Source organism: Aspergillus sclerotioniger (assembly GCF_003184525.1).
Source record: "Aspergillus sclerotioniger CBS 115572 chromosome Unknown BO94scaffold_8, whole genome shotgun sequence".
NCBI lineage: Eukaryota > Fungi > Ascomycota > Eurotiomycetes > Eurotiales > Aspergillaceae > Aspergillus > Aspergillus sclerotioniger.
In genome coordinates, this window is record NW_020290998.1 from 368,038 (window position 1) to 391,817 (window position 23,780).

Sequence of the window (23,780 nt, forward strand, 5' to 3'; positions counted from 1 at the left end):
TTGGAGGCTCTTACCCTGCCCATGGCCCCGTTGAGATTACCTATTATTAATCCAGTGACAGGATTCTCAGAGATACGGTACCTCATGCCATGTTGCTCTAGGCTGTACGACATTCATAAACCTATCTGGCGCAGGACTGGTGAATCTACACAGTAATACCGTGCACTATGCTCAGTAGGGGACCCAAACCCAAGACAGTCTATTTCTGCTTCCCCCCCCCCAGCATGCAGTGATGCCACTCATCTATGTATAGTACTGACAGAAGAAGCCTTGGGGTCAAGCCACTGGTTGCACCGCCGACCACAGTGGCTGGGAGACGCTGTTTGGGCAACGAGGCTGTCCGTTGGGCTGCGACCTCTGCGCTGTAAGGTAAAAAAACTAGCCTACATTACGGATACCTACGGATCAAGATGGTTCCCCCACAGGTAACCTCGTTGATCGCTTGCTTGCCCCGCAGCCCTTTACTCGGTCATGCTTCCACTCATCTGCACTAATCTGCATATCCAGAATGCAGTCGAAGTCGTTCAGTCAGCCAGTGAGCAAAACGTACTTGCAGAAACTTGATATTATCATTGTAAATCAAACATCGCTGTGTTTGGATTGCTTCGGTTAGACTCGGACACAATAGGGGCACCGGCGGAGAAAGCTGCTTATCAGCATCATCGGCCAGTGCTGCCTTCTGTACGAGGTACATGACCAGGTAACTGATTACACATCTCTGCTTGCTTCTCACTCCCTACTCCGTCTAGAATCTCCCATGTCACCCATCAACAACTGCTCACTGATCGCTCCTGAATCCTCCCGAATTCCTTCCGTCCTGATGCTGTCAGTGTTCTGCGCTCCTTAGCTTAAATGGATTCCCCCCAGCCGGGATCGGAGTTTCGGATCGTCATCGGGGAATTAATTCACGAGCTGGAGGAACACACCAAGCGACGAGACGAAATATCGAATCGTTTCATTCGTCGACATGACCTCGTCAAAGTCTGGCAGAATGAAAGCCGTATCCATAGGCTGCTTTACAACGACCAACTCACCCCAGAGGATGTGCACGATATCCAAGAGAACTTTATCGCCATCCTTTCCATTCTCGTATCCATTGAAGCCATTGATAGCATACGCAATTTTCGCAGCACATTTCCCATAGGTACCATCTCCGACCGGGATCTTCCGCTAGAGCGAGAGCAGATTGAAATGTTCCTTCCAGACCGCCCGGCACTGGTCCGCAGATTTGATGACGTTCAGTGTGAATTTTGTCCTGTGCCAATATGGCGCACGAGGTCATTACAATCAGTTCCCCGAAAGTGCCGATTGCCTTTCACGGATCCACCTACAAGGTTGGGCGTCGGAGGCTTTGGTGAAGTTGATTTGGTAGCAATAGCACCGCGGTACTGGAAGGTGGATGAAGACGCAGATTATGACGTTGCTTACAAGGTTGCCTGCAAACGATTCAAGTCCGACAAAGATTTCAGCAAAGAGGCTGAGAACCTCAGAATCTTGAAGAATAGTTTGACGAAACAGGATCATATCCTTCAGCATTATACAACTCTTTTCCATGATCCATACAACTATATCCTCTTTCCGTACGCCGAGAACGGAGATTTGAATCAGCTTCTATTGGACGGTGGAGGGTACTATCTGTTTCATGAACGATTTCCTCACGTACCACCAGTAGGAGATCCAGCAGTAGTTAAGCCCCTACTACATCAGTGCTGGGCTTTAGCGTCCGCTGTCAATTGGTTACACGGCGGGATTCAAGTTGATACTAAGAGTATAATGTGTGCACATTTAGATCTCAAGCCCGACAACATCTTGATCATGAGGGACAATGACTCCATAGTAGGGAAGTGGATGATCTCAGATTTTGGCATCTCCGCTGTTGAGCCTCATAGAGATGGCTCCAGGCCAGCACTCAGTGTCGGATACCGGTACCGACTATTGACTATCGAGACAGAACCTAAGCACCAAGCGGGAACGTACCTCCCCCCTGAAGCTATTCACCGAGGGGCGATGGCAGCCGCCGCTGACAAGGTTGGTCGTCAAAGCGATATTTGGGCCTACGGATGCATCTTCAGCGAGATACTTGCCTGGGCAATTGGACGAGCATATCTGGTCGACAAACTCGCAGACGAACGAACGTATGGTGCGACCAGTGATAGATTTTGGGAAGAAAGCTTCGGTCAAAATTTATCCCCCCAACCGACGGGATATAAGCTACGCGAGTCTGTTTCTGCGTGGCTTGACGAGGTCCGAGACTCACCAGAGAGGGTACTGAGGGACTGGGCACAAGCCATCAAAGACATCCTAATTACCGACAAGCAGGCTAGACCCAACGCAGAGAAGCTTGTTGGTTACGTCGAAAGAGTGTGCAGCTCATGCGATCTGTCTCCGGAGGTGATAGATGATCACCCATTGACTCCATATCACACACCTCCCCTTAGCTCGCCGAGTTCCGGCTCAACTGAGACGGGTCAGAATCCCGAAAAGACCAGCAGGCCTATCTCTCACGGCATAAATCCCGGTATTGCCAGATACTTGTCTCGAACTGCCCGTCAGGGCAAAGTACATGCCGCCGTGGTGTCACAGGACAAGATCGAGATATTTGGACTGAACCTTTCTCAAGACGAAGTCAGTCTGGTCAGCAAAATGCCCCTTCCCCCTAAATGGGAAGATGCCGGCGTTGTTATTGAGGGACAGTACTTCGCAGCTTGGGGTTATTGTAAGGCGGAGAAAAAGAGGGCGGTAAGTTCGCTTGTCATACTGAAGAACTGTTCTGACGCTATCAAGCTCCGGATCGGTGATATATATTCGGACTTCGAGCCCAGCTTGCCTGTCAACCAGGGGCTTCTTGGTTCAGTAGCTGTATCATGCCGTGGAATCTTTGCTTTGGTCCGGGACAAGGATATCGTGCTGCTATCCTGGCCGTGTACACCAGCATCCTCTGTGAACCGCCGTCTAATTATCCCGTTCTACATGGATCAAACCTTCACGCACGCAATTTTCAATGAAGCCGGTGGCTTGTTGTTTGGATGGGCGAGAGGTCAGAAACAGGAGTCTCTATACGTATGGAATGTCGAGGCTGAAATCAGCGATGTACCGGATTTCGTCGTTCACTATTCTCTTGTAGGTTTCTGTTTCCTGGGCATGGTGTGTTGCTGACAAGCCTAAAGCAGCAACGCTTCTATCTGAATACTCAAGTGATCCCCTACAGCAGTGGGCGAGGCTGCATCCTTGCGGGCGATCACAACAAATTTCTCGCTGTCTCCCTGAAAAACCCGAGTACAGGTTTGCCAGGCATAGAGCGCTTAGACGAGACTATTGATGTGGTAGCTAGCTGCTTAGTCGGCAATGACCAGCTTCTTGGATTAGTCAGTACGCGGGGTTTCCGTACTCGGTTATGTCTGCGAAGATATAAGATTGACCACGGTGGAGACGGGGATACTCTCATACTCCAGGACCAGGAACTTTGCAACATCAACATTCCCAGAGAGTTCAAGTCGACAGGTCTAATGCGAGCTTATCAGGAGGAAGGAGCGATAACGGTGGTTTTGTGGAACGGAACCAGCATCTTGATTTCCAAAGGTATCAAAGAGATCTGATGGGTATCATCGAAGCAACATATCTTACGAACCACACCTTCCATGGAGCACCAAATTTCAGACTAAATATCCACACATTTTACGTCACCTCCCTTGACCGCTTGTGTCTCCAACTGGCTCATAGCTTCCTTCTCCGGTCGCTGAAACAAGCGAAATGGTTTCCTCTTCCACCAGGCATCGAACCAGACAATCAACACATATATCAACCCTGTCACCATGGTGAGCGGCAGCCATGTGGCGAGGAAAACCCAGAAGTCCTTCGCGATAACAATCTGCCGGGCATCATTATCAAAGACAAAGAAGTTCATCCCATATAGGCTGACAATGAACGACCCTGGTAGGTAGACTGCCGACAAGAAGGTAATAATCTTGACAGCTGCACTATCGTCTACCGAGTCCTGTTGTAATTCTTTCAGATGGCTGATCAGATCGCGCAGTTCGTGATCGACCTTGGCAGTGTCAAGTTGGTTATGCAGCGACAACGTATATCCAGCCTGTTTCGTGTTAGTAGACATACCGTTCGTTGTGCGGGAAGTTGATGCAGAGCATAGAGCGCATACCAAATCTATTGCGTTTCTGATTCTTGGAACCAGCTCCTCACAGCTCTTGATGTGGCCTTGCAGCGTTGATTCCAGAGCTTCATACCCTCTAACAGTTTGCTTCATGGAGGCAGGTGACTGCATGCCCAGTGAAGAGGCGATGGCCAGTTTCAAGGTACTAACCAGATCAAGATTTCCGCGGCAACATAGCTCTGCGCGTAGGGCAGAATCATTCAAGTCGCGAAGGGCAGACACTGTATCATAACTTTCTCGGGGGGTGGACTCTTCGGGAAGGGCTACCAAGGCCTTGTCGTTCTAACAAGGTACACCCTAGTTAGCTCTGCATCGGGGACTTGAAAGATGTGAAGGTAAAACTTACATATTCTCCAAACCGATCTCCCAAGTGTCGAAGATACCACCGCCAATTACAGATAAAGGACGACAAGACAATGGAGTGAAGTAGGACAGGGTAATCTCTTCCTTGGACTGGGCCCAGATATGGCTGTGGTCTGGACTCTTCCAGAATTCCAAGCCTGCTCAGAATCCTTCTGTCGAGGACACCGGTCTCGTTGGGCTGCAATAAAATGAAGAGGTCGTATCCTTGCTTGCCTTGTCCTGGATGATGATGGTGATGATAGACTCCTGTGTGACGCCATGACCAAGGTATGAATTTGCGTTTCTTCTCTTCAACGTAATTGATCTGGTATGAGACATCTATCGGGTTCGAGGTCAGCCTCCCACTCGAATATGGAGCCAGGGGAAACGGAAGACTCACATGTATCGGTATCGCGAGCATCGACACATATATGGCTGCTTCCCGCTTCTGAGATGTGCACGTTCCTTCCGAATGAGAGCAGGACCTGAATAAAGGCGGGATGGACGGCATAGCGCTGAAGCAGGAGGGCCATCAATGGCGGGGAGATCTTGAGTGGGTCGATGGAGCCGACGGAGTAGATGGAGCTATCCGCATCTCACCAGGCTTCATTAGCTAGTGTCCTCCAGCTGAGATAAGGCCCGGCCTGAAGATAAGGGAGCAAGCGTACATGATCCTCACATTTACCCCACCTGGAATAGCCGGTTCCGTGGTGAGGGCCGAGTGGAGGGACTGTGGTGTGGTGTGGATGGTTGATCCGCGGTGGTCTGGATTGCGCTGTGAATATGGAATATGGGTCTCAGAGACTGGAGCAGGCAGGCAGTGTACTGACCATCGTAGACATCGGTCACTCGAACCCGAGTTTCATTCTTGTTAGTGAGTACTCTGGTGGTCCGGCTGGGAAGCAGCTTCTCCAGGCTGTCGATATTGATGAAAGCCGGATCGTGGTGGGCGGGCAGCTCGTGCAGGTAAGACCGCCACAGAGAAAGAGAGTCGCTGGCGGCCGTCATCTTCGCTCCTTGCATCTCCGTTCTCCGTCCCACGAACACGCATGCACTCTCCGTTTGTTATCTTGGCCCTTTTCGGTGGGTTGACAATGCTATCTTTTATACTCTCTACTCGAACCAGGAGAGAATTCTCAATAGAAAAAATTTTGCCCTCTGCCTTCGCTCCACTGCGCCTTCGAATAACCGCCAATCGGGGTTTGCCGGGAGTTGGCAAGGCTGAGGGGGTCTCGAAGCAATCTGAAGTATGTACAGCCTTCTCCCTCCTGGGAATCAGCAGCAGGCAGGGTGGCGCTAATTGTCTCGCTAACAGAGGCCTGGCGTCCCGGACAACCCCGTCGAAGCCCATCGGTCATCCTCGCTGGCCTCAGCCGCACCCGACTAAAACTGCATGGGATCAGCGATCGCAATCATCCGACCAGCCACCTGGCCTCCGTCATTCCCCCGTCTGCTGCGCCCTCGCCCGGCTCCTCAGTTCAAGTACCATATCCCTACAAGCCACCGGGTCGGTCAGCCGGGTCTAAGCAGGCCGATGTCAGACGCTCAGTCAAAACACATACTCTAGTTCGTCCTGTTTGATGAAGTCAGCCTTTGCGTGCCTTCGGAGAGCCTAGGCAGTAGGCAGACTGTCACAGCTTACCCTATCCAGTCTTATGCTCGCCCAGACAACCCATCGTTGGCGGCGGAGCTGTGTAAGTGTGAAGACCAGACGTTAGTCAACACCAGATTATGTCAGAATCGGCCCCAGAAAAACCCACTATCGCTTCAGCGTGGACGTGATGGCCATATCGAGTCTTCACATAGTTCTCGATATCGCTGGAAATTTCAATGTAGGATGACACATCGGAGGGGAGCTCATGTTGGTACATGTTGTTGGAATAAGCCATGGCGAAAGGCCCAGTTGATCACATGAGATCAGAGAGATTCACCTTGTCCTCGAAATCTCAGTCCGAGACGTTGGTTATATACTCCGGCTCCTTGTGCACCACTGCAGGCCACCTAATCCCCTACGACTACTATCAGGAGGCTCTTGACTTCTAGAGATGCCTAGGGATTCATTATATTTACACCGGGCACAAAAAGCAATCCGATGGCCCCCGCCGTCTCTCGGCTAGTCAGACGAGGCTGCGTGCCTTATCAATGGCCAATCAGCCGGGGAGATTTCATGGGAGGCCTTGAAGGAGTTCACGCGAGTGCACAATATTACTTTGCTCCTGTCACGTTCGATCCCCGTCATGACGCCTCGTAAAAAGAGGCGCCACATGCATACCGGCCAGGCTATAGCCACGCCGACGTTTGCTACAATAACACTTTCTGCCTACTCCACTTATCTAATAGGTTAAAGGTGTGGTTATAACAGACCCCGGCGTGGCTGTAGCCCCTCTCCTCGTAAATTAACCGGCCAAACAGTAGTCCGCATTAGAGTTCTTATCCATGTGCTTATACATAGACAGCCTGAATTCTCCGCTGTCTTTCTTTATTCCACCGCCCAACTTCGTTCTGCAGAACATACGACGCTGATTGACAAGGCCATACTTACCTTTGCATAATGGCCACCCAAGTACGGACTTCGGGAAGGCTCAAGTACGTGACCAATCGAAGGTGTTAAGAACATGCTAATGCCCTTCATTTTAGGCAGGAACTCTTTGGGTTCCAGATCTTTGTATGTACGGCCTCTTCACCGACTCGATCACTGTTAATGCGACCCAGTTCATCACCATCAGTGTGGTCATAGGTAGCGGCATTTATACCAACAATGGGACGGCCCTCACCATCGCAGGCCCCATGGGTTTGATCGTTGCAGCCCTGGTCATGAGCGTGGTAATCCTCTCGGTCAATGAGTGTGTGGCCGAGTTGACCCAACAATTCCCCGTGTACAACGCGATCGTCATTTATGTCCGCAAGTTTGTCGATGATGATCTCGGCTGGGTTATTGGGGTGGCTTATTGGTAAGAGGTCCCTTCTCGGGTCAGCCCCCTGACAATAAGTCATACAGCTTACGGAAACTAGGTACGCATATGCGACAACCTTTACTAGTCAGAACTCTATGGCTGCCACTCTTTTGGAATACTGGGGTTTGGGAACAACATGGAGAGTCCTGATTTGTTACGTGTTCGTTCCTATTGTTTTGTTTCTACTCAACATGACAGGCGTCTTTGTAAGTCGTGCTGTGGACGGGACCTTTTGGGTAGGGTTCTAACTGATTGCAGTGGTACGGGCTCGTGGAAACCGTTGGTGGCTTTCTGAAGCTGATAATAATTTTGTCCATCTCAATATATCTCTATGCAATAGCGGATGACGGTGTGTTACCTCTTGAAGTACCTACCTTCTGCATCAACTCACGCGTCCAGTGGCTTCGCCCGGCTTCGAGCATGGACAAGGCTTTAGCAGCGACGGGTCAGCCCTGTGGTTAGAATATCTCCGCGCCTGGCTTGGGATTGCTGTCGCACTGCTAATATCACTTCAGTTATGCTATTCCACTCACAGCATACGCCTTCCAAGGCATTGAATTGTATGCCATGACTGCGTTTGAAGCTCGAGATGGCCATGCCCTTCGGTGGCCGTCGCGCTGGACTGCGTACATTGTGGTGGCAGTGTATACCATGTGTACGTTGGGTGAGATTATCAACGTCAACTGGCATGATGGGGCCCTACCGCAGCTCTACGATGGAGTCGGGAATAGCACGACATCTTCCACTATCTCCCATGGTACCTCTCATAGTATGGTCATTATCGCGGCTCTGAACACCAAAAACAGGCATATGGCAGGCTTTCTCAATGGTTGTTTACTATTTAGTGTTTTTTCTGCCGCTAATACTTCGCTTTATGTCGCTTCTCGAACCTTGTGGGGTATTGCGGAGTCCGTTCCCAATGACCACTGGGTCACACGCCAGTTGGCCATCCTCACCAAGGACACGCGAGTCCCAGTTGTATCATTGTTGGTTTCACTTCTGGCATTTTGCTGGGTGCCGTTTTTAAATCTCGTGCATAACTCTGCCACATCACAGGTGTGCATTCTTGTCCCGTGTTCGACATGTCCGCTGACGTCTTCAGGTAATCCAAGTCATATTCACATCGTCCAGCAACGTCATCATGATTGTTTGGGCCGCTCTATGCTTGGCATTCATCCGATACTATCATTGGTATGTCAGTTCAATTCACCGGTATGAACAGCACTCAGACCGGCATAGGTTAAAGAAATGCGAACGAGAGCTGCGACATAACAACCATCTGAAATTCATCCGCCTATCACCGGATTATACCCCTCGAGGCAGCCTGCTTATCCTTCAACCCCTCCAAGCCTGGATAGGACTGATTGGTTGTCTCGTCATCTTTGCATTTTCCAGCGCGACGTGGTGGGGTCGGCATGCGACCATTACCGAGGTTGCAATGGCATATGGAACAGTAAGCTTCTAGACTCCTTATCCCTGATACACCTCCTGACTGTCAACAGCACATTGTCCTTTTCGTCATGTTTGTGATTCTGAAACTCAGATCGCGAAAGAAATGGGTCCCACTGACCAATAATTGGATAACATTGTGGAAGATATTGGATGGACTCTGGGTGCGCAAAATCGACCATTGGGAGCAGTCCACTTTTCATCGACTTCAAAGGGTAGTAGAAGCAATCTTGCCTGAGGCTTGGCAGACTCAGAACATGCAAAGCGATTTCCAGATGACTGGCCGCGTCCCTAACCATAGCGACACTCCCATGCCTGCAGAGACAAGCAGTGATGAGTCGCGGACAGCTTCCACTGGCCCACTTGATTGATTGTTCTGAGCTTCATGATCGAAGTGTTCCTAATCACTGCGGATAGATATAATATTGTATGTTAGTTTAACTTGGCACAATATAATGACGAGAACGAGAGATGAAAATAATGCATTTCCGCGCACGGCCAGCCTCTTTTTCCCAGTTACCTTGTCTAAGAGGTTGCTTGACTTGGGAGGCGCTACAGCCACACCGGCCAGGCTATAACCACGTTTTGCATTTACTCTATCTGTGTAATGATGAATCCAATTACAATGGAGTACATAGGAGTTACGAGTCATTCTATCCAGTATTCTCTACTGCAATATCATGACACACTTCCCTCTTAAAGTCTCTAACGTAGAAGACTTTACATGGGACCTCATACAGCATCTCATGTGGGGTCTCATTTAGGGCTTCATTCAAAACCGTCAAAATAACAGAGTAGCCTAAGGCATGCGCACGGGTCGAAGATATAAATACAATGCCTCAGGCATATATAAAGTCCTGAGTATTCAGAGTTTCTGTTAGTTATAAAAGAAAAAAAAACCAGTATTACTTGATAAAGCAGAAGGAAAGTGTAGTTGTAGTACCTACCTTATATCAATTGAGAAGCTCCTATGACTGACTACAGGGAGTATATTGATAGTAGTGAAAGGCGCAGACGGTTCAAGTAGTCATTCTTCATTAGTGTAATGATGGGGCGTATATTGCCCTAAGGAACTAAGCAGCTAGATCTATTCGTTGCTTCTGTTGTTGCGGATGCAGGTGGAGGAAGGAACTAGGTGGTTGGTACCGTTTCATGTACAAGGGAGTATATTGCTATCTGATTAAGGTACTGCTCGTTGAGTCACAGTTAGGGCTTTGTAAGTCCTGATTGTCATGTTTGATGGATGGTTTTATGTGAAGGAAGTTCATAGAGGTTGTAAGCTGAGTATCCGTATCTATAAGGTTCCAATGAGTCGATATAGTAGTCGATGTTACTGATGGTGTTGTATACGTTATCTCATAGTGGATTAGGGAAAGAGCCAGAGGAGCTCACCTTGTCTCGCGCCTTCCCAGGCCCAGGGAGAAGAGAGGGTATGTAGAGAGCTCAAGATCCTGCAGTTTAACAGTCCATTCATCCTTCATCTATCATCAATCAGCAAAGTCAAGCATTTGCGTTCACTCTTTCATAACCACATCTATCACTTAATCGGTATCAATTACTATCTTTCTTCGCGATGTCCGATTCCCAAGAAATCTTTGAGCGCTGGGAGCGACGCCTAAAATATTACCTCGAGGAGAACACCAACCCAGATAACGGACCAATCCGTGCTGGGTTTGCGAGTGGGACCATCCACGTCGAGACCAGCTATAATGAAGTGGCTGGCGAAATACGCCCAGTGCGGCATGACAGACTCACCTTGTCACGCGTCTGGGACGGAATTGACCGCCCAATCTATATTCTCATCACTGGGGCTCCGGAAGACGATCTTCAGGACCTCATTTTCACGTACCTTCGTGACATACAAGAGGGTTTTCTACCCAACAACACCTTCGTGCAGGGCGCCCAGTTGACGGGTAGGAATGTGATATGTTGGAGACATAGCCTTACAGGCGCTCGTCGCCCTCACGCTTCCATTATTCCTGGCCGTGAAGATGTCGACAGACGTAGGTTCCATCAAGATGACGAGGAAATCCATGCCATCTTGAACGACTATCGAGAGGAACTTGGATTCGGTCGAGTTGAACCACCTTGCCCTGACCGGATGCGTCCGGATGATGTGTATGTTGAGGAGAGCCCTTATCGCGGGCACATGAGAGACGCACCGTCAACCTCTGATAGCTCTGGGAGTATTATTGTTGGAATCGAAGACAATGGCGCCAACGATGTCGCCAACGATGTCACCAACGATGTACATGCTGCTCCACAGGACACCTCTCTCCCTGACACAACATCCGATGATGAAAACGTCACCCCACAGGACGCTTCTTCCCCTGACTCGGTTTATCATGAAGGCTTCCCGAGAACAGGCCCCGGGAATGGGTTGCTCAATGGCAACCCCTAAGTTGTGCGTCAAGGCCAGTTTCATGGTACTGAGGTGGCATAGATAGTCTGTCGGATTGATCTTTGTTTCTTGTTTTCCTATCACTATGGGGGGAGCTCTGGAGCTATGCGATTCAGGTTGATTGGAGGTTGCTTTTTAGGTTTTATGGGAGTTGTCAGTCCTTACTTTGTTTTGGTCGCAATGGCACTAGTTTTCTTGATATACTCACTCTACTCAATATGGTTCAGCAGTGTTGTGTTTGAATAGTTTCGTAGGACCGACGTATGCTAGTATCGAATTCACCTCACGGACTCGGAGCAAAAGTTGCAGACCTTGCGAAAAGCTTGTATCTATCTAGGTAAGTCGTCAATCTGGAATTAGAGCTTGTCTCGATGGCAGATCACTCTTGATTGATGGTTTGACGGAAAAAGTGTACCTAAGATGAATTTGATCAACCTGGTACCTGGTATTTTTCTGTGAAGATTAAGTGTATAACAGCGAGGAACGCGAAGGATATAAATCTGTTGGTATAAAAGAGGCAATAACTGATCGTGATTGATACTGAATACAATGAGCTTACTTTAAATCCTGCAAGGTGGACGATCTTATGCAAAAAGGCCGTTTGTATAGCTGAATTGCTGACCCGGAGGTAGAAGAGGCTAGACTCTATAATATCAAACTGCGAGTATTATAAATACTCCTTTAATGAACGGGCCCAGGTGGTCGAAAACGAAGTCTGCTAGCGATTATAGGAGTCCAGCCCGTAACGTCACTAAGAACGAACCCATTTGCTGAATTCAAGTCATCATCCAGGAAGCTAAACCACCAGAACTTCCTGACCCCTGCGATCATGTATGGTATACATCCGTGACGGTGATCCGGGGAGATCATGACATAATTATTCCGAGGGAGCAGTCCGCTGGGTGAACGACCGGTTATATCTTGGTTCCAGGCAACTCTCTCGTCCCAGGCTTTTCTTGAATATGAGTGGATTTTGATTGTCTCCATGGTAATGCGCGCTAGGCGGCTAGAGTCCCACGGTCCGTCCTGATATGGCCATGAACGGACTGCATGGATGGCGCGCCAACGAAGGGTTGGGTCCTGGCAATTGAGAGCGACGTGGCATAGGGGAGGAATCACGCCGATATCGATGGTGAGGCTGGTATGGTCGATGGCTTTGCGCATTATAAGCTCTGCGATTGAGATGATTTCTTCGTATTGCTGGTTGTAGTTGTCAAGCGAAGGATCATCCAAGGGTAGGAGACATGTGTCAAGGGTTAAAAACAGAGTGCGTTGTCTTAGAAGCATGAGATCCGCTCCTATTAGCTGGAATGGATTGAGCATTGCGTATGAGCTCTCGCGGAAGGAGTCGAATAACCGGGAAAAGTCAGTCAATTGGGACATGAGCTGCTTCTGCTTGGGCAGCAGTGGGCTAGTGTCCGTGGCTGACCGGGTTACAAACCGCATGATAGCACTCAAGAGGGGCTCGAGGGTCTGCCGTACCTCTCCGAGATTTCTGAATGCTGTTTTGTTGGCTAAATATCCCTCTAGCCAATCATCCAGGTCTAGGATTGGCTCGCCGGTTCTGAAATACGCCACCTGGTTGTCCATGTGCGCGAAAGCGGCCACCAGGCATTGCTCTACCGGTGACTTATCAAAAGCACCTGGAACAAGCTGTTTATGGGCCTTCAGCTTCTTGATAATATCCAGACCATTTCGGAGATGTGTGAAGGAAACTTCATATTGCCCTTGTAGTAATTCCAGTGTAACAAAAAGCAGGCAGCAGATCAGAGTAACCGTTGGCAATTGAGGGTCTTGAGAGGTGCTGCGACGTCTCAGTAGTGAAAAGGACCGTCCCAACTGTTCCAGTGCAAATTTATTCCAGCTTCCTTTGGCTGCTGATGGTTTACTGTTGGGCGATTCTCGCTGGACGGCGCTGAGGCCGATGACCGCATGATAAACCGCCGGTTCTGCATAACTCATTTGGAACACCAGATTTTCCCATAATGGAGAGCTGAAGGAGCCAATAAGAGCAGGCACCACGCTGAATCGATAGTAGGAATAGCAGCGCTGCTCGTCCGAAGTCATGGTCCAATAAAATCCGTTGACAATGCCCGGCATCACATCCCAGGTGGCCTTGGGGGCAACCTTTTTGGTTGGCGGTAACCGGTGCATGTCATATCCCTCACAGATTCGGCCAGTGGAGATACAATTCTTACATGCGTCCGGGGTCTCATCACATTTAATGCGGCGGATGCTGGGCACGAAAGTCGGTTAGTTGATTGTATGGGTCAAGCACCGAACGACAATCATACCGACAGGTCCGACATCCTGTCCTGGATCTTTTTGAGTAGGCTCTGTTTTTCTTGGGCTTTAGTTCGGACTTTGGGGTTAAAGCCACTGAAGTCATTGTTCACGGACAAGGGGAATTTGCTGCGATAGAAACAATGGAAGGAAGAGTCAACTAGGATGACCCCGGTTTCAGTGGCTGCTGCGGCTCAATCCCCGTGACGAAGACCAGCAGGGGTCTCTGCTCTCTAGGACCAATCATGGAGAAATACCGCCAGCGTTTGACCTAGTAATTTGCGAGGCGTTAGTGCTAAGCAGCACTAAGTTCGGATCCCAGCCAGGTAATGCTCGGCCGCGTTCTGGCTGACACTATGAAAATCGACGGACGGTCTTCGGTCGAGTTCCGCATTTCTGTTAGTCATTAGTGAGGCCTGTCATATTGCAAATGGATTCTTAGCCCATACCCTGGTGGTAGTGGCTATATCGTGTTGGGCAATGCAATGTGGATGGATGATCACTCCTTGTCGGAGATATGTTTATCCGCCAATCTTTACTTATGCCTAAGGCATCAATTGACAGCCGTGTGCGGGCATCGAGAAAGGGATACTAGCGTACAAATATGACATGCTAGGTATATGCCCATATAGAGATTGATCCTCTGAGCGAAGGCTCTATCTTGAGTACTATTAGTAGACTAGTAGCACCGGATCGCGGAGTATTATTCCGGGGAATTATGAGGCCGAGCTTCTATGTATAGTAGTAGCCACAGGTACTATTCTCATGTACCCCATAGGCTATGCATATTTTCACAGGCAGACACTGACAGGCTCCATATCTCTAGAGAGATTGTATACTAACCTAATCCATGGAACCAGATAGTCACCAGACCTATCATTTGCCGAGGAGTAAATAATTTTGGTACAACATGGAGTACTCGGTGGACAAATTTCCGTATTTCAGCATTCAATACTCGCGATACTTCCTTCCATCTCCTGCATTAATCCATAGCGTCAGGATCACAAATTGTGATAGATATATTACGACATCGAGGAATGGGTGTCTACAAAAAGCGGGAGATCTGCATCCTGGAGTGAGAAATCCTGTCCTGCTGAAACGAAGGAAAGGTTCGGGCTTGGCGCGGTTTCTGGATCCCGAACCGACAGAAAGTTGTGGAGACTGTATAGACCTCAAAAGCTTGAAGGGCGTTTAGACCTCAGGGACATAATGTGGAGCTACGCAGCAATCCGCGTCATCATCTAAGATCGGTGGTCGAGTCTACACTAAGTGGAGCCTCAAGCCGGTATCGCAATGGATCGGAGGGACCCTATTTGTGCTCCATATATTAAATATCGGTACTCGACTTCTCATGAAATGGACATCATGCTTCATCATTGTAATCTATAATTCATCATAAAGCAAAACAAAAAGATAAAGTGGTATAACGCATCAAAACGCACCAACTACCGATATGAATTCGTTGAAATGGCACTTTTCTTTAGCTTCGTCTATACACTGATCGTCTTGAACACGCTGTCAAATAGTTAGCATTGCGAGATTCTCAAGCTGAGAAGGATTGACTTACCCAAATCCAGCGCCACCAGTAGCCATGATCGTACCGGGCATCTGGGCCTGCCAGTGGATCTCCTTGACGGACTCCATGTAGTGCACGAACAACAGCTGCGGTGGGACTTCTTGCATTCCCGCCTCACGGTTCTCTTCCTCGTCCAGTTCCACAGCCAGATCCCAAAGAGTGACCGTGTTGTCGGCGGAGCCGACCGCGACGACACTGTCGTCCGTCGGGTGCCATTCGATACTCGTGACGGGCTCGCGGTGGAAGTCGAACGATGCAACGGGAGAAGCCGTGATCTGGGACGATGGCGCCGCAGCATTTGGCTTCCAGTGTCTCAGATCCCAGACGGCCCACTGTCCGTCATCCGCGCCTGTCGCGAGAAGGTGGAAAGTCTGGTTGGACCAGCTCATGACGTTGACGTCGGTGTTCGACACCTTGACGTCAACAGCAGGCTTGCGCGACTTGGACCGAACGTCCCACACCTTCACACTGCCATCACTGCTGGCAGATGCGAACACGTTCTTCTCGTTGGGCGACCATTGGAGCTCCTCAATGGACGACATGTGCCCAGTAAACGGACGAGTATCCGTCACCCAGCCACCTCCTTCAGTGCGCGTCGTCACGTAGATCAATCCGTCGTTGTCACCGGTCAAAAGCTTGCCGAGGGGCTGCAGCGGAGACCAGTCGAGGGCGTATCCCTCCGACTTGTGCATGCGGAGAGTAGACAGGGGCTTGGAGGCAGAAGGAGGGAGGATAGTGCCGGGAACATCGAAGCTGGTGAGGTGGGGAGTGACATCGTGGATCACGACCTGGGAGTTCTCCAGCATGGTCGCGGTAAGAGTCTGTGGGGGCTTGGAGTAATCGCCGGACTGGTTGGGGGTTTGGTGAGCACGAATGCGGTTGGTTGTCGAACCGAGAGGGATGCTCTTGTGCTCGAGGATGGCCTCGCTTTCGTCGTCCGAATCGGAGTCGCTCTCCGAGTCGGTTTCATTTTCCTTGTCCATCTTGCTCATGCCGCTCATCTTCAGAACCATCAGCTCGTTCTCCTTTGACCGTCTGCCCTCGGCTTGCGTGCCCGTCACGGCGTAGACGGTGGCGGGGTATGTTTTGCGGTTGTCGCCCAAGGAATCGCGCACGATATCGAACGATAGACAAGGCCAGGGGGTGCTGAGAGTGTGTAGCATGTCGTAGGTAGACGGGTCAGGAGAGAGGACCTCTCCGGGGGCCAGCTTTGTCCTGCCGGGGATGAAGGTCTGCTTGTCGACTTCCATTGCATCTGGATGATAGTCGGAGTCAGTCATGGCGTCGCATTGAGTGATGGGAGCATGCGACTAGCACAGCTCGAATATTTCAATGTCAGATAAGTACCTCTCTCCTCTTCCTCGCGCTCAGCATCCGGACGACCGTCCACACCCGCCTCGAGGATCTCATCCTCGCTCTCAAACTCGTCCTCGAATTCGTCCTCGAATTCCCCCACCTCGTCGGGAGGGGCATCGACAACGGGACGCCCGCCAGCCTTGAGGGCGGCGTTCTGCTCGTCGGACACGTCCGCGGATCTTTTCGACATGGCGAGACGGACGGGGGGAGTATGGGGGAGGAAAAGGCGGGCAACAGCAGCAGCAAATGCAGCACTAAAGTGAATAATGCCTCCAACAAAGTCGGGGAACTTTTTTTTTTCGGGCGATCGGTATTAAAATTCGGGCAGGCGAAATTCACGGGACAAGGGCGCTAAGCCTATCGGGGGCTAGGCGCGATCGGAGACTGGCGCCCGCTTTTGCTGGCTTTGGAGAGCTGCGGCTGGGTTTGCTCTGCTCCTCTTCGTCCCAAGGGGCTGTCCTCTCTGTCTGTCTGTCTGTCTGTCCGTCCGTCCTGTCCGTCCTCAGCTGGCTTGTCCTTCTTTCCGTCTTGCTGCTAGCTGGGTTTCCCGTGTGGTGCTGCTGTTCCTCGCCGTGGTTGGCACTGCTCTCGTTTCACTCCCTGGCCTTTGCTTGGATCCCGCTCCTGGTTGTGTTCTTATCTCCGCCATTCCAACGGCTGCGTGCCTCGACTAGTGCACCTGTCACATTGTTTCGTTTCGTTTCTGCAAAGAAAGGTGCATACCAATACAATCCCACCCCCCCTCCTCTCTCCCGTGCCCGATCGGCTCCCTAGCTGTCATGGCGCGTATATCATCACAGCCAACTGACAAATCAGTCCCCTAGATAGACCACTCCCTCCTGCCTTGTCGTCCGATTCCGATCCGTTGGATGGGTTCCGGGAAACCGGTGCTGTGATCCCAAATCCTCAAAATCGGTTGGTCTCAGCATCCATCCCCCGCTCCACCGACATCGACCGTGTTTACGCTGGACACTAATCCACGCCGCCCAGATATACGCCATCACCACAACCCCGTCTTTCCAAAACATGGATGCGTCGCAGCTACCCGTAGCCGGCGCTTCGGAGGTCGCAGATCAGGCGCATCTGGAGCAACAACCCCAGAGCCTCGATGCACCTGCTCCCGCAAGCCTTGGACTGGCGGGACCAGACGAGTTCACTACCACCAATGGCTACAGCAGCGACTCGCGCGCCCACTACTCCTCTCATGAATTCAACTCCCCCGCCCGCGACTACCACAATGAAAACGAGCAACCTCGACAGAACATCTCCCCGGTGACCCATCACTCACAGCCGCTACTGTCATCCCGACCTAGCTCCGAAATGTCCAATGGTTTGTCTCAACCCAACCATGATGTGAACCAAAAGCAGCCATCGCAGCCGGCCAAGAACAGTGTGGTGATCAAGGTTGGGATGGTTGGGGATGCTCAAATCGGAAAGACCAGTCTCATGGTCAAGTATGTGGAGGGCAGCTGGGATGAGGATTACATTCAGACTCTGGGTATGCGGCGGGATCCTGGCGCGAAAGAAAATAAGCCAATACTGACACGGGATATCAAGGTGTAAACTTCATGGAGAAGACCATCTCCATCCGGAACACGGAGATCACGTTCTCGATTTGGGATCTCGGTGGCCAACGCGAATTCGTGAATATGCTTCCCCTCGTGTGCAATGACGCCGTCGCAATTCTGTTCATGTTCGACCTCACGCGCAAAAGCACACTGAACTCGATCAAGGAGTGGTACCGCCAAGGTCGCGGGTTCAACAAGACGGCCATCCCTTTCCTGATCGGCACCAAGTACGACCATTTCGTCAACTTCCCCCGCGAAGACCAGGAGGAGATCTCGATTCAGGTCAGTGGAGGCACATGTGATATGTCCTAGCGCGCACTGACCACGTACAGGCCAAACGGTTTGCCAAGGCCATGAAAGCCAGTTTGATTTTCAGCAGTACCAGCCACAGCATTAACGTGCAGAAGGTAGGTCCGACCTCGTGTCTTTTTTGGGCCGGCGCTGACCGCATTCAGATCTTCAAGATCGTCCTAGCCAAGGCATTCGACCTTAAATGCACCATTCCCGAGATCGAGAACGTTGGCGAACCCCTGCTGTTGTATAAGAACGTCTAAGTCACGACAAAACGAGTGGGATGAACGATTATGTGTTTGGGACGACGTGATGTTGATGATCGAACTTTCCCTACGTTGGGCTGTAGGATACGGTGATCAGGTGCCGAGTCCTGGGGATCAGAAGCGACTGGTCTGTTGGTGTCTTCGCTACTTTCTGTCTATTTCTGTCTGTGTCTTTTCCTCATAAGCATTGGGATGCGCTAGGATTTCCTTCGTGTTGATCACTTCTCTTTGTTCTTTCATTTCCTTTCGCTTTCATTGTGTTAAATTCCCCACATTGTTCCTTTTCTCTTCTTTGAGCCCATCGCTGTCTCGTAGTGGACGGGCGATGGAGCAGGAGTGCTCGGTTTCATACAGCATTGGCCTCATATATTTTCTTGATTGTGTCATTGTCATTGCACTCTGTGGATATTTTCCTATGTTCGATAGTTTAATTGATCGAGGTCTGTTGCCTATGGCAAATACATATGGAGGTTTCCTTTTCCACAAACAATACTCATGTTATCATAAGATATCAAGCCATGCGGCAGCGGCTATCAATTTGTCCTTAATAATGCTTCAACAGCTCTTGCCAATATCTAGGGTCATTATCCGTTCTCCCTATCTGGGTTCACATCTGTTCATTGAACGATTTATGAGCTTTTCTTTTCATGTTCATTCGAGTAAGAATAGATGAATCCGATCTTCAACTGCATCTAAACGATACTGTGTCTATCCAACATCAGTATCCTGGTCATTATACTCGACATGCGCGGGTTTGTCGGAGTGGAGAGCCCATGGGCTTAATTGGAGTTGTTGCGATGTTGTTAGGGGAGAGGTAGGGAACGTTGTATTGTGCATTGTCTTTAACTTGTTATTTACAAGTATGAATAATGACGCTCTGTAGGGATTATAGCATTGGCTAACATAACTCAAAATAGACTACTCTGTATGTATCCTAGTAGGAAATCACCAAAGCCCCTCAACAAAATACTCCGCCAGATCCCCCATACCATTCTTCTCAATATCGACCTGGCCATTGCCCAAAAACCGAAATCGATTGCCTGAGATATACTCGATATTGAAGTGCTCGTCGCCCATGTTCTCGAGACATTTTTGAAATGGCTAGTGGTCCCGGGATAAGGCGCTGTGATTTGGCCTGAAGACTTCCCGTTTCTGTACCAGCTGCGGCAGGGATCTGACTAGGCTGTGCGTTTGAGGTATTCTTGTGTCCAGACGTTGTAGTCATTTAGTGTGGATGTCTTGACGTCGATGGATCTAGATGCGTGATTTGACCGTCGTGTGAGGTTAATGGGTGGAGAGGGGGGGGTTACTTGATATCCTCGGTTGCTATTTTCCGAGTCCATCTCAGGATGTAGTCGCATGTGAACGAGATTCCAGCTAGAAGTAAGCCATGACCAACTAGGAAGTTTGGTCCTGTGATCATGAAATAGTTGGGTAGGCCGTCGACGTGCACGGAGGAGAATGCTTCGGGGTTGTGTTTCCATTTCTCGATTAGCATGGTGTTGTGTTGTTGCGTCCTACTAGCTTCCATTCGGGTATGTATGTTGTCTCGAAGCAGGTGGCGCAGACAATAAGATCGAACGAATCCTCTTTTCCATCGGTAGTTTTTTTTCCTGTTTCTGTGATTCGACCAATTGGTTCCCAGCAAATTTGAGTGTTTGGGCTTGTAAAGGCTTCGAGATAGCCATGGCCGGGCGTAAGACGTCGACAACCTGGATGGAGTCTGGTATCATTTTGGCGGCTATGGATGGGTCTGGAATGTTCGTCATCGCTTTTTGCATTCTTTTAATGGACATACCAGAGGTGGGCCTTACCCTAGGGGCCCTGTTGCGCTGACAAAAATATCGGCTTCATCGTCCTTGATTTTGCCAACCTAAACTAATTTGACTTTTCATTTACCAGTGGTCTCATTCCAAAGCGACTCCACCACATGAGACTTGAACTCGATATGGTCATCGAGGCGCCATTTCCGTGCTGTATTCTTGATATAGTCTTGGATCTCTGAGCCTGGGGCATAGAAATGGGACCAGTTCGGATTCGGTTCAAAAAGAAAGGTGTGAGCGTCTGCATGGGTCAGCTATTACTCGCGACTTAGATCAGGATAAACCGTACGTGCGGGGACATCACTAATGTTCAGACAGTCTGTTAGCCACAGTCCTGCTCTAGTATGTGAATACACACCAAGCGACACCCGGGCATATATTTTGAAGCCACGTCCCTCCGACGTCGTGGTTCTTTTCATAAATCACAAAGTGTATAATATCCCCAAGTCTCATCTCATGCTTGATCTTGTGAGCCAAAGTCAAACCCGAGAATCCGGCTCCAGCACAGATCAGTATGATCCTCCTCGGATAATAGACATGCTGCTCCTTTATAGGCACCCAGTTCTTTGTGACCTGGCCCTGGGCGACCCGATCAGCCGGAGATGTGTGCTGCGGTCTATCAGAGAGAGACCCCATCGTTGTGATGTGCATGCTGCAACGAAGCAAACAACGGGACTCATCACTTTATAGACGCTGCTATGTCCGGTGATCAATAGAGAATGGTTGGTTACCGCCTGTCAGACTGATGTTATAATACGAGATGCATTGATAGCCTCGCACTCGCCTATTGGGGAATCCGGACTCCTCCGTATGTCCAGGCCCAGTTGTCCATAATCCAGGATGTTACACGGAAAGGATCTGACAATATCACTTGTCCAGGGATTCCAGGAGTGGTCAGGCAAGCTGAGGGATCGGCACGGTGCATTGGAACGGAAAGGCATGCAGCTGATACTCCGTAGTGCTGAGTGAGGTTGATGACTGAAGCCAGGACGCCGAATTACCACTTGGGTTTCATCGTCTTCAGAATGGCACGAGGTCCACCCAACGTGCAAGACCCCACGACCAGTTGAGTAATCAGAAATTGCTGAGAGGCCATCCTGACACCTGTGCATAGCAAGTCTCGCTGCTTGGTATCAGTGACATGGTGAGCTATAGCTTCCACTCTAGGCCATCACTCTGCATGCGCTAATGAACCTTGCTTCCTGCATAAGCAAAACTTATATAGCCATCGCTGATCCCATGCACAATCTTGTTGTCAGGAACGGTTTCGTATATTCGATTGGTCTTTGATCGCTCGCGGGAGATGCTACATGGCCACCTGTGTTAGCTAGTGCATTCATACGCCATTTTCGCAGAGAATAACGCTAGGCTTCATTCAACACTCACCTGACCTCCTTCTCACGCCATTCTCTTTCCCCGAACCCTCGGTCTGCAAACTATAGCAGTTGGTATGCCTGAATGCAAGTGAGTACTTTCTGGGGTCATCCTGTCTTCACCTAAAAGAAGACTCATTGATGTCAGCCATGGCGCAGGAGGTTTTGTCAGAACTCTGCATTAAGTAGCGCGGCTGATACACGATGTGCAACCAGTGCCTTGGTGAATGTGACACTGTCTACCGCAGCAAAAAAGATCCACGAACACTGATTCGACGTGACTGTTGACTGTTCCACCAGAGTCAGTCAGAGGGACATCTGAGTATCTCTAGGATGAAGGTATTAGACCAGAGAAAGGAGGAGAAGGTGTCAGTGAGTCCTGCTAGCCAGATATGCGCTAGACCACATCCAGAACAAGGAGCCGGTATCTTGAGTGACATTGAAGGCAACATGAGAAACAACTGACAGACAATAGTCGGCCATTTCCCATTTGACATTTCTGAAAGTTGCCAGGTGGCTGAGCTGTACAGATACATAAACGCGGGTCGAGCACAAACCTCCCCTGGACCTAGCTTGTCGAGTTTGCAGTTCGAGCAACACATTCTACTCTATACCTGACTGCACCGGAACATGTCTGCCCTAAGGGGGTCGAGGGGGCGGCTCCCCGCACTTGGGGTTGATTTCCTCTGCACAAACCTTTAGAGATCACGAGGTAAGATTTCCGTCCATTTCTCTCTACTACTTCCGTAAACCTCGAGATCCCATTGAATTGCACCCCGTACGGAGCTGTGGTTTATAGATCACTATATCTCAACTTAACGCATCTGATAATGTCATCTAACGATAACCAGACCCAATTGGCAATTAAACGGGAACCCTCTCAGTCTCCATCAGCGCTGAGGGACAATCTTTACGGACATCCTTTGACAGAGAAAGCAGTCAGGGAATTGAACACCGGAAATAGATTTCTGCTGCAAAGCCGAATGTCGATCGTTTCTACCCTGTGCAGTCAATGCCCAGCTAATAGATACTCAGTCCCATTTCGCATCCATCATTTGAATTCGCACCTGGATTCCTTCGCACGTGTTCAACACGTAATTTGAGAGACATCCAACGGTTCTCTCGACATGGAGGCCCTGATGTCTCCGATTTACGCCATGTATGCTTCCTCTCCTTTTCCCACTTTCGTACTAATATATCCCCAGTATCCACTTATAGGTTCCGATGCTTATTCAAGCATCGAACCCGAACACCAAATCGACGAGCAAAGGCCTCCCCCAAAGCGAAAACGCAAAGAATCCATCGTACAACGCCGAAAGTCAATGTCACCCCTATTGAATTTTTCAATATTCCGGTGGGATTATTTTCCGGACGAGAGACCCTCGAAAGTCTCTCGTCCTAATAACCTGAATCGACAACCGGAACATTGGCATTGAGTTTCTTAATGTGTTTGTCATCTCAGCTTACTTGAGATTTACCCGTTATATAGTCGCTTTATATATCCCATGACCCAACGCCTTTAAAGCTCTAGATGGAGGCTATACATGAACATGCGCTCGCGATCACACCCACCTGCGCAGGAGCAGGCGCAGGCTGCAGATGTTAGACAATGTAATTTGCCCGATGCTCCTTGTACATATGATCGGGACTTGTATATAGCTAGTAGTTTATGTAGAATAGAAATGGACTTGTTTGGATTGAGGTCATTTCCAAAGATCAGGGTTCATCGGGCGGGAAGTGGAACCGGATTTCGTAGTTGACCTTATCGGCTGCGTACAGGGGGTGGCAATCCAACAGCAAGAGCAATTCAATGACATTCTCACACAAATAATCTACCTGGTTTATAACTTGGCAGCTGTCCGAATATTCGCTCTTGTACTCTGGGCTATAATTATCTCCGAACACAGCCCAGTTATGCTACAGCGCTACC

The 23,780-nt window shown here is 49.7% G+C and overlaps 9 protein-coding genes across 9 annotated transcripts; 5 read left to right on the plus strand and 4 right to left on the minus strand.

Moving 5' to 3' along the window:
• Positions 1-473: 473 nt before the first annotated feature.
• On the plus strand, positions 474-3,596 carry BO94DRAFT_512803 (kinase-like protein; the record flags this gene model as incomplete). The annotated part of the gene is made up of 3 exons (XM_025609821.1): positions 474-2,751; positions 2,785-3,120; positions 3,171-3,596. The coding sequence occupies exons 1-3, from the start codon at positions 853-855 to the stop codon at positions 3,594-3,596; spliced, it is 2,661 nt and encodes an 886-aa protein (XP_025469514.1). The 5' UTR covers positions 474-852.
• On the minus strand, positions 3,481-5,095 carry BO94DRAFT_533242 (uncharacterized protein). The gene is made up of 4 exons (XM_025611296.1): positions 4,911-5,095; positions 4,515-4,849; positions 4,157-4,450; positions 3,481-4,090 (listed from the first exon to the last, which is right to left on the minus strand). The coding sequence occupies exons 1-4, from the start codon at positions 5,041-5,043 to the stop codon at positions 3,659-3,661; spliced, it is 1,194 nt and encodes a 397-aa protein (XP_025469515.1). The 5' UTR covers positions 5,044-5,095; the 3' UTR covers positions 3,481-3,658.
• On the plus strand, positions 4,986-6,132 carry BO94DRAFT_380013 (uncharacterized protein). Its single transcript, XM_025607253.1, has 2 exons — positions 4,986-5,380; positions 5,468-6,132. Exons 1-2 carry the CDS (start codon positions 5,179-5,181, stop codon positions 6,034-6,036), a joined length of 771 nt encoding a protein of 256 aa, XP_025469516.1. The 5' UTR covers positions 4,986-5,178; the 3' UTR covers positions 6,037-6,132.
• Positions 6,133-7,017: 885 nt separating this feature from the next.
• On the plus strand, positions 7,018-9,386 carry BO94DRAFT_573608 (uncharacterized protein). The gene is made up of 9 exons (XM_025614977.1): positions 7,018-7,073; positions 7,148-7,461; positions 7,523-7,670; positions 7,723-7,813; positions 7,864-7,921; positions 7,980-8,520; positions 8,567-8,655; positions 8,704-8,917; positions 8,967-9,386. Exons 1-9 carry the CDS (start codon positions 7,062-7,064, stop codon positions 9,282-9,284), a joined length of 1,785 nt encoding a protein of 594 aa, XP_025469517.1. The 5' UTR covers positions 7,018-7,061; the 3' UTR covers positions 9,285-9,386.
• A 1,100-nt stretch (positions 9,387-10,486) lies between these two features.
• Positions 10,487-11,314, plus strand: BO94DRAFT_583722 (uncharacterized protein; the record flags this gene model as incomplete). Its single annotated transcript, XM_025615577.1, has 1 exon — positions 10,487-11,314. The coding sequence occupies one exon, from the start codon at positions 10,487-10,489 to the stop codon at positions 11,312-11,314; it is 828 nt and encodes a 275-aa protein (XP_025469518.1).
• Positions 11,315-11,995: 681 nt separating this feature from the next.
• BO94DRAFT_583723 (Zn(II)2Cys6 transcription factor) lies at positions 11,996-13,623 on the minus strand (the record flags this gene model as incomplete). Its single annotated transcript, XM_025615578.1, has 2 exons — positions 11,996-13,550; positions 13,613-13,623. 2 exons carry the CDS (start codon positions 13,621-13,623, stop codon positions 11,996-11,998), a joined length of 1,566 nt encoding a protein of 521 aa, XP_025469519.1.
• A 1,280-nt stretch (positions 13,624-14,903) lies between these two features.
• BO94DRAFT_488386 (ribosome biosynthesis protein RRB1) lies at positions 14,904-16,719 on the minus strand (the record flags this gene model as incomplete). Its single annotated transcript, XM_025609066.1, has 3 exons — positions 14,904-15,112; positions 15,165-16,428; positions 16,521-16,719. The coding sequence occupies 3 exons, from the start codon at positions 16,717-16,719 to the stop codon at positions 15,088-15,090; spliced, it is 1,488 nt and encodes a 495-aa protein (XP_025469520.1). The 3' UTR covers positions 14,904-15,087.
• Positions 16,720-17,223: 504 nt separating this feature from the next.
• BO94DRAFT_380116 (Spg1/Tem1 GTP-binding protein) lies at positions 17,224-18,815 on the plus strand. Its single transcript, XM_025607254.1, has 6 exons — positions 17,224-17,244; positions 17,346-17,444; positions 17,520-18,027; positions 18,087-18,379; positions 18,430-18,504; positions 18,553-18,815. The coding sequence occupies exons 3-6, from the start codon at positions 17,556-17,558 to the stop codon at positions 18,649-18,651; spliced, it is 939 nt and encodes a 312-aa protein (XP_025469521.1). The 5' UTR covers positions 17,224-17,244; positions 17,346-17,444; positions 17,520-17,555; the 3' UTR covers positions 18,652-18,815.
• Positions 18,816-20,478: 1,663 nt separating this feature from the next.
• Positions 20,479-21,032, minus strand: BO94DRAFT_380148 (uncharacterized protein). Its single transcript, XM_025607255.1, has 2 exons — positions 20,767-21,032; positions 20,479-20,718 (listed from the first exon to the last, which is right to left on the minus strand). The coding sequence occupies exons 1-2, from the start codon at positions 20,894-20,896 to the stop codon at positions 20,546-20,548; spliced, it is 303 nt and encodes a 100-aa protein (XP_025469522.1). The 5' UTR covers positions 20,897-21,032; the 3' UTR covers positions 20,479-20,545.
• Positions 21,033-23,780: the final 2,748 nt, after the last annotated feature.